Source organism: Filicampus tigris, chromosome 10 (genome assembly GCF_054856515.1).
Source record: "Filicampus tigris isolate MCC_2025a chromosome 10, RoL_Ftig_1.0, whole genome shotgun sequence".
Classification (NCBI taxonomy): domain Eukaryota; kingdom Metazoa; phylum Chordata; class Actinopteri; order Syngnathiformes; family Syngnathidae; genus Filicampus; species Filicampus tigris.
Genome location: NC_141226.1, coordinates 17,637,257 through 17,653,683, shown reverse-complemented (window position 1 = coordinate 17,653,683; position 16,427 = coordinate 17,637,257). Strand labels below are relative to the sequence as shown.

The 16,427-nt window shown below is 42.0% G+C and overlaps 1 protein-coding gene across 1 annotated transcript in view; it reads left to right on the top strand.

Annotated features, from left to right (window-relative positions):
• obscnb (obscurin, cytoskeletal calmodulin and titin-interacting RhoGEF b) overlaps nt 1–16,427 on the top strand; it is a 58,870-nt gene that overhangs the window by 31,641 nt on the left and 10,802 nt on the right. The window contains exons 43-63 of the mRNA XM_086042493.1: nt 294–563; nt 1,338–1,604; nt 1,999–2,277; nt 2,403–2,660; nt 3,608–3,874; nt 4,501–4,773; nt 7,879–8,145; nt 8,308–8,856; nt 9,745–10,035; nt 10,381–11,697; nt 12,781–13,062; nt 13,286–13,367; nt 13,452–13,573; nt 13,640–13,837; nt 13,915–13,947; nt 14,104–14,202; nt 14,287–14,505; nt 15,222–15,255; nt 15,342–15,394; nt 15,644–15,742; nt 16,097–16,153. Coding sequence (XP_085898619.1) covers nt 294–563; nt 1,338–1,604; nt 1,999–2,277; nt 2,403–2,660; nt 3,608–3,874; nt 4,501–4,773; nt 7,879–8,145; nt 8,308–8,856; nt 9,745–10,035; nt 10,381–11,697; nt 12,781–13,062; nt 13,286–13,367; nt 13,452–13,573; nt 13,640–13,837; nt 13,915–13,947; nt 14,104–14,202; nt 14,287–14,505; nt 15,222–15,255; nt 15,342–15,394; nt 15,644–15,742; nt 16,097–16,153 — 5,316 coding nt within the window. The remainder of the gene's footprint in view (nt 1–293; nt 564–1,337; nt 1,605–1,998; nt 2,278–2,402; nt 2,661–3,607; nt 3,875–4,500; nt 4,774–7,878; nt 8,146–8,307; nt 8,857–9,744; nt 10,036–10,380; nt 11,698–12,780; nt 13,063–13,285; nt 13,368–13,451; nt 13,574–13,639; nt 13,838–13,914; nt 13,948–14,103; nt 14,203–14,286; nt 14,506–15,221; nt 15,256–15,341; nt 15,395–15,643; nt 15,743–16,096; nt 16,154–16,427) is intronic.

Sequence of the window (16,427 nt, the reverse complement as noted above, 5' to 3'; positions counted from 1 at the left end):
CTGTTTTCTTCTCCTGTGCACTTCTTTCGTCACACTTTCGACTCATTTCCCTCGAGCATGAATTCAACCAGTTCGTAACTGTCTTGACTACATTTGACATGCTCAAATGTAATTTGCCCTCACACGAGTGGAATTCACTGTTCTCCCAGCACTTCTACCTAACGACACAAACACTTGATTTCATGTGTTTGATCACTCGTTTCATCCCATCACCAATATTAACACACCTTCCTCTTTACGTATTTGCCAAGCACTTGCTCACCCCAAACACCAAGTATTCATCTCTCGCACAGAAGTGGAGGTGTCCATAGTGAAATTCTTGGAGAGCTGCGTTGTACGCGAAGGCGAAGACGTCCACTTTGAGTGTCTGGTTTCACACGAGGACGTGCCGTCGGCTCAGTGGAAACTGCAAGATGTCCCGCTACAGAATAATGAGATGAATGTTATAAAGGCAGAATGTTGTACACACAGCCTCACGCTTCGAGGCGTAACCACAGCGGATTCGGGCATGGTCACTTTCTCAGTGGGCAACCACACATCCACGGCCTCCCTGACTGTCAGAGGTAAGGAAATATTTAGCTGGTCTTCTTAGCATATAAACTAATACTTGAAATTTTGAACCCTTGTACAGTATTTATTACCCTCCTTCATCCCGAATGGTGGATACTCTTGGAACATGCTGCTCCTTTCCTTAAACGTCGACATGTATTTCGTCATAAGGTTATATAATTGTTCATTTTTGTTGTAAACCACCTTACTAACTTGATGTGAACGTTGTTTTGTTAAAATAACATTTTTCGTTTTAACACTTTTTGTTGAAAACTGCTTTTATTTTTGAAAATATATTTGCTCCTCCCACTTTAAAGGTAAGTAGTGCTTTTACCTGTGAGTTATTATGTGATCTGTGTTTGAAGATTTTAATGAAATGTTAAACATTGTGTTAAGGTCGGGTAATATATTTTGTTTTTCCCCCCAAAAAAGTAGTGTTTTTGTGGGGGGACTGTCTAATACTATAATGGTAAATCAACACACCATAAATCCTAGCCATTCAAAACACTGACTGAAAAAAGAAAATGGAACTACTATAATAACTGACCTACGAGATTGTCCAACGACAGTACAGCCGCACTGTGCATGAGGGCAGGACTTATCGGAAGGTGGAATTTAAGATGGAATTCAGATGGTACCTTTATTATTCATCTGATAGTTGACTTCTTTTTTCATTGAATTATCACATAGATTGAGATGAAATTTATAGACTTAGAGATAGATTTAGCTAAAACAGGGTGTCTGGTCACACTAGTTAAGACAACATTATTTCTTTTCATTTCTGATAGCTGCACCTGTTTTATTCAAGAAGACCCTGGACAGCCAAGAGGGCACCGAAGGTGAAAATGTCACTTTGTCCTGCGAGACATCAAGCCCCGATTGCAAGGTGTCTTGGCGGAAGGGCTCAACTCTGCTCACGCACGGCGAGAAATACAGCATAGAGCAGAGTGCTGCCACTCACACTCTTATCATTCGCAAGCTGAAACCAGAGGATAGTGGGGTGTACAGCTGTGACACGGGTGATAAGAATAGCGCTGCTACTGTCACTGTCAAAGGTATATCAGACCATCTTTGTCATTCGTCTTATTTCACTCGGCGATTTAACCTGAATTTTGGAAATTGTAACCTAAGCAAATGAAGCCATGAACTCATCTGCCAAGTGTCGACATATTCTTATACTGCTGAGGAAAGTGGTTCGCCGCGTCCTGTTCATAACCTCAAAACCCTAAAATTGCATTCAAAAATTCAAACAGTCAAACGAATAACAGTTAAATATGGCGGTAACCTTCCTCACAGAAAGAGCAGAAAAAAGCAGATAGGTGAGTTTTTCAGTAAATAGCGGATGACAGGTTCACAGAAAAAAAAAAATCAACGCGATGTGCGTATACAGTACCTGTACATTAATTTCTTATCATTGTCCTTTGCCGATGACCTCCCATTCGTCCTCAGAACGCGTGCGTATCCTACGGGTACTGCACGACATTACCGTGCAAACGGGGCAGGACGCCGTCTTCGAGGTGGAGTTGTCTCACGCCGGTGTGACCAATGGGGAGTGGTGGCTTGCAGACAACCTCCTCCAGAACAATGATCTGAACCAGATGAGCAGTGAGGGCAGAGTGCATCGCTTGGCCTTGAAGATGGTGACCACTGACGAATCGGGAGATGTCGCCTTTGTTGTGGGTGAAGAAAAGAGCGTCGCTTGTTTGCTGGTGGAGGAGAAACCAAAAGGTAAAATAAAGAAACAACCAGACTCGTGTCGGCAAATGGAAATCATAACTGAAGCGATGCTGAATGATACGTGTCGTACCAATGTAAACATATGTTATTTCTGTGCATTTTCCTATTCCTTCCAGTGCTCATTGTAGAGAAGCCACATAACATGGCACCATTAGAGGGGGAAACGGTCACCCTGGCCTGCACCACCTCCGACCCCAAGGCGCCCGTGACCTGGATGAGAAACAACGTGGTCATCAAAACAGGTCTCAAGTATGACCTGAAGCAGAACGGAGCCTTCCATCAGCTTTGCATTCACAATGTGATGCCCGAAGATGCAGGCACATACACCTGCGAGACCGTAGACGATCGCTGTGATGTCACCCTAACTGTGGAAGGTAAACCATATCTAAAAAAATTCATCTCTACTGTCAATCAAATATGTTGGATGATTTAAAAAAATATATATTATAATCTTTTTTTCACAATTAAAAGCAGTTCCCAGGTGTTTTGATAGCATGTTTTTGTCAAATCTCCTCAAGGATTAAGAATTATAAAAAACTTTACGCACCCTATTTTTTGCCTTGCTGAAAATGCTTTACAAGCGTTCGTACACCCCGCCTCGTATACTGACTGGGGAGCCAAGGACAAGTCAGGATTTCGTTACCATGACAATCAGAGACGCCGCCTTAGCCTGCTGACGACAATGAATTCTACGAAAAGCAAGCACTCGTAAATACAATAAAAGCATTGTCACTCATAGAGTGAGCACTTCATACACTAAACTGTGTGTATGCGGCGCATGGACACATCACTTAACACAACTTCATTCAGCAATCAAGTGCTGTATGTGCCGGTTATCAGAAGCTAACATTGTTAGCTATGGCTAATCTGTGCATCCACCAAAACAGCGCAATGCAGCTTTGCTTACTTTTGGACTTTGGCGTGATAGCAAGGATGTGGGTTTTTTCTTGAAGATAGTGGCTCTGCATTATCATGTTTCAGACAGTCAAGTCCCTGACCTTCATTTGAAAATAACTCTGGATCTTCTCCCAGCCTAGCTGATCATATCATAGGTGGAGAAACCCATTGAAGGGCACTTGGGTCACAGTGGGCCTTAAGTGCAGAAGGGCTTCCTCACAGATAGATTTTCAGAAATAGTTAACAAAAGATTTACTTGGTTGTTTAATTTCATGCTTGATGTGTGGGCAGGTATTCCAAAGACCCAACTATTTGTATACAGGCCATTAAAATATCAATTTTTCATGATGTGTCTGTCCTCTTTAGCGAAGCTCAATAGCACAGACAGATCACTCCCAATTCTCCTGTTTTAAATTCCCACCAGCTGCCCCAGCCTTCTTCAAGAAGGAGCTGAAGAATCAGGACGCCGTCGAGGGCGACGATGTCACCCTCCGCTGCGAACTCTCCAAGCCGGGAGTCTGCGTGGAGTGGAGGAAAGGAGGTGCAGTTCTTGCACCTGGTAAGAAGTATGAACTCTGCCAGGAAGGGTGCATTCAAGAGCTCCGTATAAGGAACCTGGATCCGGAAGACAGTGGTTACTATACGTGTGACGCAGGAGACCAACTTACCACTGCCTCTGTGACAGTGCAAGGTAGTGTATTGAAATACTGTTTGATCAGTCTTTTTTTTGTTCTTTTTATCTTTGTGGAATCAGAAGGGTTCCTCGTTTTACGACTTTGGAGAGAGAAAAGGTTTTGAGGTTTCAAATGATGCACAATGAACTAGTTTGCGCAGCAGCGTAAGAATATGTAGTCACGCGGCACAAGAGAGCAAGCTCAGTTACCTCCAAACTGATTTTTTTTGTTTGTATTCCTTCGCCCGTTTTCTGAAGCTGAGCTATGATTGGTTGTTACCTGAGTAACTGTGATGTAATTTTCCATCGACAGAAGTGACAAAATGGATGCCCCCTGAGGTGGCTAAAAACGGGTGGATTTTGCTCATACAACTCATATTCCACAAACACAATATTAATCAGAATGTCCTGTTTAGACTAGTGAAGGGACATAGAACATATTATTACTAAGAATTTTTGGGGGGTTGACTTCCCCTTCAAGCATTTTTAGCATATTGTACAGTAGGTTAGTGATAGACAATGGCGTGTTCTGTTTTAGTTACAAAATCGGGTTGTCTCCACTCTCATAAACAGGAACCCCTGTACCACTGTTATGAAAATGTAGAGCCTGAGGTTGTGCCTATATATGTATTTTCACTCAACAGTGAAAGAGGTCTACATTTTGTGCGGACTTAAGGCCGTGGACGTGTTTGTTGGGGAATGGGCAACCTTCTCTTGTCAGCTGTCCGGCCAGGCGCCCGGCAAGGTGCAGTGGTGGCTGGACGGCACTTTGCTGAAGAGCGGCCCCGTTAGTGAAATAGGGCTGAGCGAGGGCCACATCCACACACTCACCTTTAAGAACCTGGCCACAGATGACTCGGGCACTGTCATGTTCAAAGTTGGCAATTTAACCTCAGCAGCCAAGCTCCTTGTCAAAGGTATGGCTGAAGACAGCATGACTAAACCTGGGACACCCTTTTACACCCTGCAGAAATGAAATTAATGCATTAAATTATAGGGATGAATCAATTTGAATTCAATTCTAGATATAACAGTGGAAACTTCAGAGTCGAACGCCTCGAAAATGGTGCAATCTATTGAATTCAACAAACATTTTGGGGAAAATTATGCCCTAAAAGTCTTATGTCCAAAGTATCATCTTGCAAGACGTCATGAAAGATGTCAGCAAATCTAATGAGTCTTCAGCTCAGTGAGCGATCCAAAGCAGGGTTCACACATGCTGATTTTCAACATCTTAATCTTCCTAATATATATATATATATATATATATATATATATATATATATATATATATATATATATATATATATATTTCTTGTTTGTGTTTTTGGAGATGCTGCAGAAGTGGGCCACTGATGAAAAGTCAGGAAAAATGATAAAAGTATGATGATAACCATAGACTAGGAATGGAATTTACCGTGACCTTAAAAAGCTTCTGTAATACGAGCAATACAGTTAATTCCATATCAATTACAGTACCTGAATACATTTTAGTTTTATCAAAGAGATAAGGAAATCAAATCATCTAAATTATTATGTCAGTTAAATGTCAAGTAAATAATCGGTCCAAAACCTAATGACACAATACCTATAAAATGATATTAGGTGTGTAGTGTCTGCAAACATATTTCTGTTGCTTCTCCATTAGATATTTGTCAGAGGTCTTAAAATCTTGAGTAGTTTTACTTTTGTTGGTTGTTATTTTATCTAGTTGTATTGTACAGTAGTTCTGAGGTTGGGGCTTCAAATCTGGTTTTAAACCCTCAGTCCAGGGTGTACCCCACCTCTAGCGCAAACTCACCTGACCCTTATGAAGATAAGCGGTACAGAAAACGGATGGATAGATGGATGTACAGTCCTAGTTAACTAAATGTTATTTGCTGCTTACAGTTTATACTGTTTTTTGTGACACTGAAACAAATGAATCCAAGTCACTGATGTTGTAGTTGTACATGCAGTACGCTTGACTGCAGCACAGGCAGCGTAAATTTAGCTTCCATTTAGTGACAGTGTTAATCTGAGAGTCAAGAGTTGTCTGTCTCTGTATGTGCTCCGCAATACTGAAAATGGATGGATGGATGAAGTGAATTCACATTTCATTACAACAACTTGCAACAAGTGTCACAGAAAGGATTATGTTTGACTTGGAGATTCCACTGTAAATGTGAAAATGATGCCAATCATTGCTTGTTTGTTTATTGAACATATAAACAAATAACAGAAAACAATCAAATGGGAAGTAAAAAAAAAAACATTTTTGTACTGTTTTCTGCAGAGGTTTGTAAAATTCTGTAATGTACTGTACTCATAATCTAGGCTACACATTGATGTTGAGTGTGCTTGAGCATGCACGAGCCTCTTAATTATTTTTTTTTTTACAAAGTATGTCATGCATCTGGGTGTGGCACAACAGCAAATTTCAAAACTCATTTGACTAATTAGACTTTTTTATTTTGGATTATCTTCCTCTGAATATTGCTAAGGCCTCCTGGCCTGTTTTGATCATACAGTAGACCCTATCTATCTATCTATCTATCTATCTATCTATCTATCTATCTATCTATCCATCTATCCATCTATCCATCTATCCATCTATCCATCCATCCATCCATCCATCCATCCATCCATCCCAACCACCATATATATATATATATATATATATATATATATATATATATATATATGGCCATCTGATATATATATATATATATATATATATATATATATATATATATATATATATGGCCATCTGGCTAGATGGCTGGCTGGCCATCCGCCGGCCAGATGGCCATCCATCTATCCACCCTAAATGAATTTCTTAATAACACATGTAGAGTGGTTAGTCACTACAAAACATTTTAGGTCCCGTAACTAAACTTTGCTGGTAAATACACAGACTTTTCAATAATTTGTAGTACATGTATTTATGCACTTGTTTGTGTCTACAGTGTTTGATGAGTGTCGGAGGTAACTATTCATTATCTCTCATTTTCCAAGGGATTTTGCAGAATGTAACTCCTGTGAAAGATGGGGGTCTACTGTATTGAGGATTTTATAATTTAAAAAAAAAAAAACAAACAAAAAAAAAAAAACGGAATTTCGGAAGTAACCCCAAACAGTGCAGTGCTGCTCCACCCATCCATTCTGGCCTCTTGCTCCCCACTACTGACTTTTACTTATTACATCATTTGACCATATGAATCTGCCCTTAACCTGCTAGCACACCCCTCTCTAACATTTTGTCACCCATCCTTTTGCGTTTAAAATTGTCTGGGCATATTTTGGTCTTTTTGACCTCCAGTATTTGTCAGGTCAATCCTTAAACTAGGGGTCACCAACGTGGTGCCGGTGGCTACCAGGTAGCCCCCAATGACCACATGAGTAGCCCACGGACCTATTCCAAAATTAGCTCACCAGTAATGAGTCATTGTAATTTCCTAGGAATGTTGGAGAAATTATCATTTGAAAATGGGAACCCTGGCAGAGATGTATACACTGTAAAAAAACACAGTGTGTATTTCTTTTGGTCTTAAACAGTCATTTAAATTGGAATAATTTTAAAATATAAATTATTGACATTTGTGGAAACAATAATAGTAACATTTTATTGAAGTTTGTTGCCTTGAAATTTAGATTTCACTCATTTTTTTTACAGTGTAGTAAAGTGTGCATATTGATATCTATTTTCCTTAATTATTTTGAGAAATCATTATACCATGAGTTATATCTTCACATATTTCGATATTATTAACTATGATAAAATATAACAGGATGATTAAAGGTAATTTGAACGAATTTGTTATTATCAGAGGTGTGTATCAAACTGTTAGCCCTTTGCACTAATCCGTAGCCACAAAGTAGGTCTGTTTCAAAATGGTTGGTGACCCCTGCCTTAAACTATATTAATATCACTCACTCCAATAGTTTTTGGGGGTTATAAAGCCTCATTTGGCATGTGCTGCACAAGTATTATCCGTCTTTTAGCACCGCCCTTACCCTGTAACGCCTGACCTCAACCTCAGATCCCACGGTTGAAGTGGTGAACGACATGGAGGACCTTAGGGTGGTCGAGAACCAACCGGCTGAGTTCATCTGCCAGTTCTCGAGGCCGGTGAAGGCCGAGTGGAAGAGAGACGGGCAGCCATTGCAGCCTGATGGCCGCAGGGTGGTAGTGGAGCAGGACTGGACTGTGTCTCGCTTGTACATTAGCCGCGTGTGTGCCGGAGACAGGGGCGAATACTCCTGTGAGGCGGAGGGGACCCGTGTGGTTGCTTCGCTTCATGTGGAAGGTGAGCTCTCCTCCACATGGAAAGAGCACTGACCTTCAGGGACTCACCTACCTGTGAATTCTGTGTCGCTACCAACTAACCTGCTGCTTTTTTTTCATCACATGATCAAAAGAGCCAAATGTATGTTTTGTATCTCTTCTTTTTTTTCCCCCTCCCTAATAGCCAAACCCATCAATATAGTCCAAGGCCTGGAGAATGTGGAAACCTTTGATGGAGGAGAAGCTTTGTTTGAGTGTGACTTGTCTCGCCCGGAGAACAAAGACTGTCAGTGGCTTATGGATGGCAAACCGGTGAAGGAATCACCAAATGCTGAGATCGTGTCCTTTGAGAGTGGCCGTCGTCACCTGCTCCTCCTCAAAGAGCTGTGCGTTAGTGACAGTTGCACGGTCACTTTCAGAGCAGGCACGGCGTCCACGTCTGCACAGCTCTCAGTCAAAGGCTGGCAGCTGGGCGTGGCAAAGCATCTGGAGGACGTGGTGGCCGCCGTCGGGGAGAGAGTGGAATTTAGTGTGGATCTTACCGAGCCTGTGCCCGTGGCAGAAATTGTTTGGTATGCCAACGGAGTGGAGCTCAAGCCCGGCGAAATGTGGATCAGCAGGAACGACGGATGTCGTTATCGCCTCATCCTGCGGCAGGCACCGCTTATGCCTCAACAGGAAATAACTTTTGCAGCCCGAGATGCTCTCTCTATGGCCAAGCTCTCTATTATCGGTGAGTCTTATGATTGTTTAGGTCATCTTTTTTCATCCTGATGGAATTACAACAACAGTAGTCATGTTTTGCCCATAAGAAATACATCAATTGAGAAACTTGAAATTGGAGTTTTTGTGTAAGTGGCATGTGTATGTGGAAAAGCTGATGCTGTATTTAAATGCTGTAGAATGAGTTAGAAATGTAGGAAATGTTAAATCTGAGACCCAAATATTTGAATTGTAAGATAGAGGTGAATTCTTTTAAATTTCGCCATTAATTTATCCAATTTTCTCAAAGGAAATGTGGATTTTTTTTAAAGTAGGAATTTGGGAAATATTGACAATTTAGAAGTCAGAATTATTTGAATCTTTTGAGAAATGATAAATCTGAGGTTAATTCATAATTTAGTAATTCCATGTTCTCATGGAAATGTTGAATTCTTCATAAAGTTGTAATAATTAGAATGCTAAACATTTTGAAGGAAGAATTATTTTAATCTGTTAAGAAATTGACAATTTTCACAATGTACAAGCACAAGGAGTCATTAATGTCCTCATTCACTAATTTTTCTAAATACAATTTTGTGATTCTTCAAAAAGCTGACATTTCTGGAAAATGTAAGATGAATTTGTGAAATTTCTCCATTAATTTGAATGGTTTTGTTTCTCATGGAAATGTGGGAATTATGGGACTGTTAGAAAAATAACAACATATCAGAATGAGCTGAATACAGCACAGGTATTTTGATGTTAGTTGAATTGGTTGAGAAATTAGGAGCTACAAATGCTTAAGAACAAACAATAATAACACGATAATGGCTTCCAGAGTTACACTTTGCCTTTAGTGTACGCTCGTCCTTAAGGAGTGAGAATTTACTTCTAAGTTCTGCTGCTTTCTTCGTCACAGCTGCACCAGACCCTCCCGAGGATCCCGAGGTCCTCAGCAAGACCAAAGAATCTGTCACCCTTTCCTGGTTCACTCCCCTACATGACGGAGGAAGTCCCATTCTGGGCTACAAGGTGGAGTTGAGGCAGGCAGAAAGCGCTCTCTGGCTTCCGTGCCACTCCACTGCCGTGTGCAACACCGAGTTTGTGGTGGAAAATCTCATACAGGGCACCGGCTACAGGTTTAGAGTGGCGGCCATCAACAGAGCCGGCACAGGGGAGCCTGTGGAGCTTCCTCAGACTGTGCAGCTGGGTGAGTGGATATGTAGCTAAAGTCTAAAATTGAGTCGACTGAAATCTACTAGTATCGAAATCTGACTTTGTCAATGTAATGAATGTAGTCGATGCGCCTCATTCATCCCATTTTTTAACATTAAAGTCAGACGCACACCGAGTGACCCATCTGAAATAGACAGAACTGGACATCAAATTACATTAGACCATTTGACCCTTCAGAATCAGTACTACTGGACATTGTAACTTAAACTGTATTCGCAGTTTGACAGTTAAATTTACAAATGAGATTTCAAATTTGACATCACAGGGCCAGGAGTGCGAGTGCTGCCAAAAATCTAATTAAAAACGCTGTGTGTCATAGAAACAGAGGTAAAAGACATTGAGTCGGAGCAACTAGCCCAGCCCAGTCTTCCTCCGGAGGCTGCTGAGGAAGGAGATCTCCATGAACTGTGGGAGGCCTCGGCCAAGAAAAGGCGCATGAGTCGGGAGCCTACCCTGGACTCCATCACTGAACACCCAGAGGATGACGGTAAAGGTGGCCAAAAGAAAACAGAGCAAAAGGAGAGCAGTGCTTCGGAGAAGCTGGAGTTGATTTCAAAGGAGAACGAGCAGACCAAGAAACAAACCGAGTCTAAATTGTACACCAGCTCTGAGGAGTCCCGCTCTGGTGGTTCTTCACTTGTGTCCTACCTTAAGAAGAGCAGTCAGCTTCAGTCTACAGCCACGGTTGTGACCTCCGATGACCAGACACTAGCCACCGAGCGCTTCTTCAAACACTTTCAGATGTCCGACCAAACAACGACTACAGTTCAGCGGACCGAAACAAAGCAGGCGTCAACACAGGAGTCGGACATCCTGGAGATCAGCAAGGAAGACAAATCTGAACTCCAAGAAGCTGCCGTCAAGATCCAAGCTGCCTTCAAGGGCTACAAGGCGCGCAAGGACATGCGGCCTGTTTTCAAGGAGGTTTTCAAAGACCAGACCAAAGAGCCTAATGGCACCATACATCTGGAGTGTGTTGCAGAAGGTAAACCCGATAAGGTGCGTTGGCTGAAAGACGGAGAGCCGCTGTCCGACGGCAAACACCACCACATCGACATCTACAACGATGGCACTTGTTCCTTGGTCATCACTGCTATCACCACCAAGGATACGGGCGTGTACACGTGCGAAGTCACCAATAAGTTTGGGGTCATCTCTCACAGTGCCAAGGTCACCGTGGGAACGGTGAGAGACTCACCCGGCCGGCGTCCGCTGACAGTTGGCTACAGCGCCGACAGCGAGCCCGACAGCTCGTCAGGCAGCGAGATGGACGAGTCGCTCAGGCAGGCGAGCAGACGCCTTCGCCGGTTGCTGCGTACGCACCTCCCGCCGGATGTGGAGGAAGAACCTTTCGTCAGTGCAGACGAAGGAGACCTCCCCCCTCCGGATCCTCACTCTTACCGCGAGGACGACGCGTACATTTACATCCGCTTCGACACGTGGTCAGAGGCGGAGGTGGCGTCCAAGAGATTCCAGGAGATGTTTACAATCCACGGAGTCCCCGTGGAAACCACCATCCTGGAAGCCGGGCAGCTCAAAGTGGAGCTGCGGATTAGAAAGTTGGGGTACACACAAGATGGCACGGAAACGCCCACTCAAGAAAAACAACCTCCTGCATTACTTTCTGGAGCTCCTGGTGAGATGAAGAGTAGCTCTTCTTTTTGTTATGATTGTTCTTTGTTTAGGGTCTACAAAAATACAGTTTGTTGAAAAGACAGTCTCTTTCAATTCAGTTCACGCTAGAGCAGGTGTGGGTCCATTTTTCTGCTCAAGGGCCACATGTAAAACCACCAAAAGGGGGCCAGGTAATTTGTAGATTAAATATTTTTTTTGAAAAAAGCTAAATCATTCTAATTTAAGATTGTATATTTTTTAACACGGAAGTCAACCCAAGCACATTTTTTTCAAGAATATGTTCTATGCAGGCACACTAGTTGAAACACGGCATCCTGATTAATATTGCGTTGTGGGATATGAGTTAAGCAGCAAAGTCCACCTGCTTTTAACCCATCTCAGGGGGTGGCCATTTTGTCACTTCTGCCGACTGAAAATAACATCAGAAATGCTCAGGGCTCAGATAATGACCAATCATGGCTCAGCTTCAGAAAACAGGTGAGCTGTGATTGGTCGTTAGCTGAGCACTGAGCAACTGTGATGTAATTTTTAGTCAACAGAAGTGAAAAAATGGCCGCCCTCAGAGATGGCTAAAAACGGGTGGATTAACTCTTGTTCCACAAAGACAATATTTATCAGAATGCCCTGTTTCAACTAGTGGGCCTGCATAGAACATATTCTTGAAAAAAAATGTTTGGGTCGGTTTCCCCCTTCAATTCAATTTTAAGTAATTAGACAATAATGTCATCTTTAGCAAATATACAGTATAAGATGATAATGACACACTTTTGGAAAAAAAAAAATCCATCCATCCATCCATTATCTGTACCGCTTCTCCTCACAAGGGTCGCGGGGCGTGCTGGAGCCTATCCCAGCTGTCTTTGGGCAGTAGGCGGGGGACACCCTGAACTGGTTGCCAGCCAATCGCAGGGCACACAGAGACAAACAACCGCACTCACAATCACACCTAGGGGCAATTTAGAGTATCCAATCAACTTACCATGCATGTTTTTGGAATGTGGCCCTGTCTTTCAAATGCACAACATCATAGTCCTTTGTTCAAAACGAGATAGCTTTCAGTGCTTTTGTTTTCCTCCTCCCCCAGCCGCTCCCGTCTTCTTGACAGAGTTACAAAATCAGGACGTGCCCGACGGCTATCCAGTCAGTTTCGACTGTGTGGTGATCGGCAAGCCTTCGCCCGCCGTCCGCTGGTACAAAGATGGCAAAGTGCTGGAGGAGAATGACCACTACATGATCAATGAGGACCAGGAAGGCTGCCATCAGCTCATAATAACTGCCGTGCTGCCCTCCGACATGGGAGTCTACCGCTGCACGGCGGAAAACAGCAGCGGCATTGCGGCCACCAGGGCTGAACTCAGGGTTGACAGTGAGTTTAAGCATGTTATTCACTTACACAAGGGTTTATTTTGCACCTACCGGGGCTCTCATTTATGGCTATATTTTATATTCATGGCCTAAAGTTTTTTTCTATATAAATATTTGATAAGCATAATATGACAGACTTTTGGACTCTGTGTTGGAAAAATCACCTCGGACATCACCAATCGGTACTCACACATGTAGTATTAACTCATCGTCTTCTCCATTAGTGTCCTGCAGCTCCGATTATGACACTGCTGCGGACGCCACTGAAACATCGTCTTACATCAGCGCCAAGGGCTACTTGTCCAGGTGACTTCATTGTACAAACAACGTTTTCGGATACTGTACATCTGATACATTGATCAGTAACTGATGTTGTCATTCTTCAAGCAGGGAGACCGAGACCTTTGAGTCCGTGACGGAAGATGATCAGATGCCTCAAGTTGTAGAAGAACTTCATGACGTTCACGCTAGTCCGGGTTCACCAATGGCTAAGATGCAGCTCAGAGTAAAAGGTACACACGGAAAATGGGTGATTAAATTGTTATGTTTGTAAACGTTATCTGGTTGTTCGTTTCCAGGTTTCCCCAAACCGAGAGTGTACTGGTTCAAAGACGGTCATCCCCTGCGTGGTTCCGAAAGGATTTTGCTGTTAGCGCAGCAAGATGTTCACAGTCTGGAGATCCTGGAAGTGAAAAAAGAGGACATGGCGGAATACTCGGCCTACATCAGTAACGCGGCTGGTTCTGCTTACTCTTCTGCCCGACTCATTGTTCTAAGTGTGTACGCCAGATTATAAATACCAAATATTACATTCGAATGCATACAAATTTTAAGAACCACTGTTTTATTTCAGAACCAGGGGAGATCATACCTCAAGATCTGAAAGGTAATTTGATATTCATCCTTTAGCACTTAACATTTTACACACTATCCAGCCATCTAATTTCTATACAGCTTGTACTGTGTGTTTCGAAAAAGAGCATTTCAAAGTACTTGAATGTGACTGACCGCTATTTTCTTTCCAATGAACTGTATTTCATAGACTCCCAGGAGTCTTTGGTGCCACCACGTTTTCTAGAAAAATTCTGCAACAGGAAGGTGAAACAAGGAACCAGCATCACATTATCCGTCAAAGTCGAAGGTTTGTACACCACCTGCTTAAAAATTAAAACATTTATTTGAACACATTCTTGAGCTTTGATTCACTCTCTACGTACCCCTTTAGGATCTCCCACTCCAATGGTCTCGTGGCTAAAGGAGGAGTCCATGGAGGAAGTGCTGTGGATCAAGCCTGATACCAAAGGATACAAAGTAGCAAGCTCCGGCCGTCAACATAGCCTCATCTTGATGGATGTTGGAACAGAGTACACTGGCGCCTACACCTGCATTGCCACCAATAAGGCGGGACAGTCAATCTGTACTGCCCACCTCGAGGTGGATGACAGTAAGAGAAAAAAAAAGCTCCATTATTTAACGTGACCCACTGAGAATTTATATAAACACATGTTGCTTTTGAGAACCATTTTTACAAACCCAGATATACACAGTCGTTAGTGGAACTTTTAGTGGAACCTCCAAAGTTGAACGCCTAAAAAGTAGTAACTATATTTAGAGTTCAACCAACATAGTCAAGGAAAATGCCTGCCATGTCAAACAAAACTGGGAGTGACATCAAATCTCATGAAACTTTCGATCAGTGAGCTTCTTAAAGAGGAAACTCAAATAAATAATGTCCTTTGTAATATGTTCTTTGTGCCCCCACTAGTCTTAAAAGTGTTTTGATTAATATTGTGTTGGCGAGATCAAAATTAAGCAGATGAATCCATCCTGTTTTCATTCATCTCAGGGGGTTGCCACTTTGACATTTTCCCGTCTCTGGTGTCGACTGAAAATGACATCAAAGTGCCTTCAGGCTCGCATTGCGAATGTCATGGCTCACCTGTTTACTGGGTTTGGCCACGTGACGCTCACAATCTGAACATAGTAATTCACTCTCCATTATTTCCTATGAGAGAAAATGTCTTGGAATTGGAACAATTTGGAAACCAACCAAAAAGACTATTTGACTTTGGAAGTTCCACTGTATTATTAATAGGTGATAAATTCTCCCCCACTGTGCTGTTTATTATTGGCATAATTTATTCTTGTCATTTTCCTCAGCTCCTCCACAAAAGAAAGAGACCAAAGCTTCAGAGTATGTTTTTATTTTATTTTTCCTTAGTTAAAAAAAAAAGACAAATGCAAATGCAGATTAATTGATGTATCATTTTTATTCATCAGAGTTTTTGGGATTACTGTCAGTCCACCTGAGGAAGATGCAAAGAAGGGAAAGGGCAAGTATATATTGTATATGGATTCACACTGCAGGTCCAGTTGCCCAATTCTTATTTATTGCCTGCGCTCGATTTTTTTGACCGTCTATTTTCATGTTGAGTTCAAGTGGCCCATATCTACTATTACACAGACAGCAATGGTAGAGTTTTGTCCACATTTGGAGAGGCCTAATTCCGATCGATCCGACTGTGTCACTTGAACCATGCAGTGTAAATCCAAACTAATATTGTTTTGCAATTTGTTTAAAGAGAGTAAAATGTCCTACCTTGGAGAAGTCGGTTCAGAAGAATTCCTCATGAAACTCACCACCCAGATCACCGAAATGGTCTCAGCCAAGATTACACAAGGTGCATTTGTACTGTATGTTATGGACTATCCTCGTATATGTAGCTGTATTGTATTTGAGAAATACAGAGTCAAATAATATCACATTTTATGATTTCTAACCATACATGCTGCAAGTATTCCACAGTTTCTTGCATGTGTCTTCTTCAGCTTGCTTTATGCTTTGATTCTAGACATTGACTCACGTAACTATCCAAGAGTTTTCTTGTTTTTCTGCACCTATTGCGTGTGTGATGTGTTTACAAGGTCCAAGCCCATCTTGCTTCGTTCAAGCAACACTTCTTCACCAGTTAATTGCAGTCACTTTACTAATAGCACCCACCCAATGCTCATCCAATCATGAATTTGTTATTCAGACAGCACACAGAATCAGGAAGTGCTCCAGTGGATGAAATCTTGGCCCAAAACTACCAGTATGTATTACAAATGCATCCATTATCATACAATAAATTATTGTTGATGATGATGATGATGTTGTTGTCGATGAAGCACAGATGAATTATTTTTAAAGTTAGAATGAAGTCTAAGCTATAACAACACCATTCGCTGCAACTACAATAGTTTTCTCTGTTGTATTATGAATGACTATTGATTACTAATCTGTCTAGCTGTCTGTCCATCTGTATCAATCCATCTGCTTTAATGATGTATACGTATTGATATATCTAATACACATTTATTTTATTA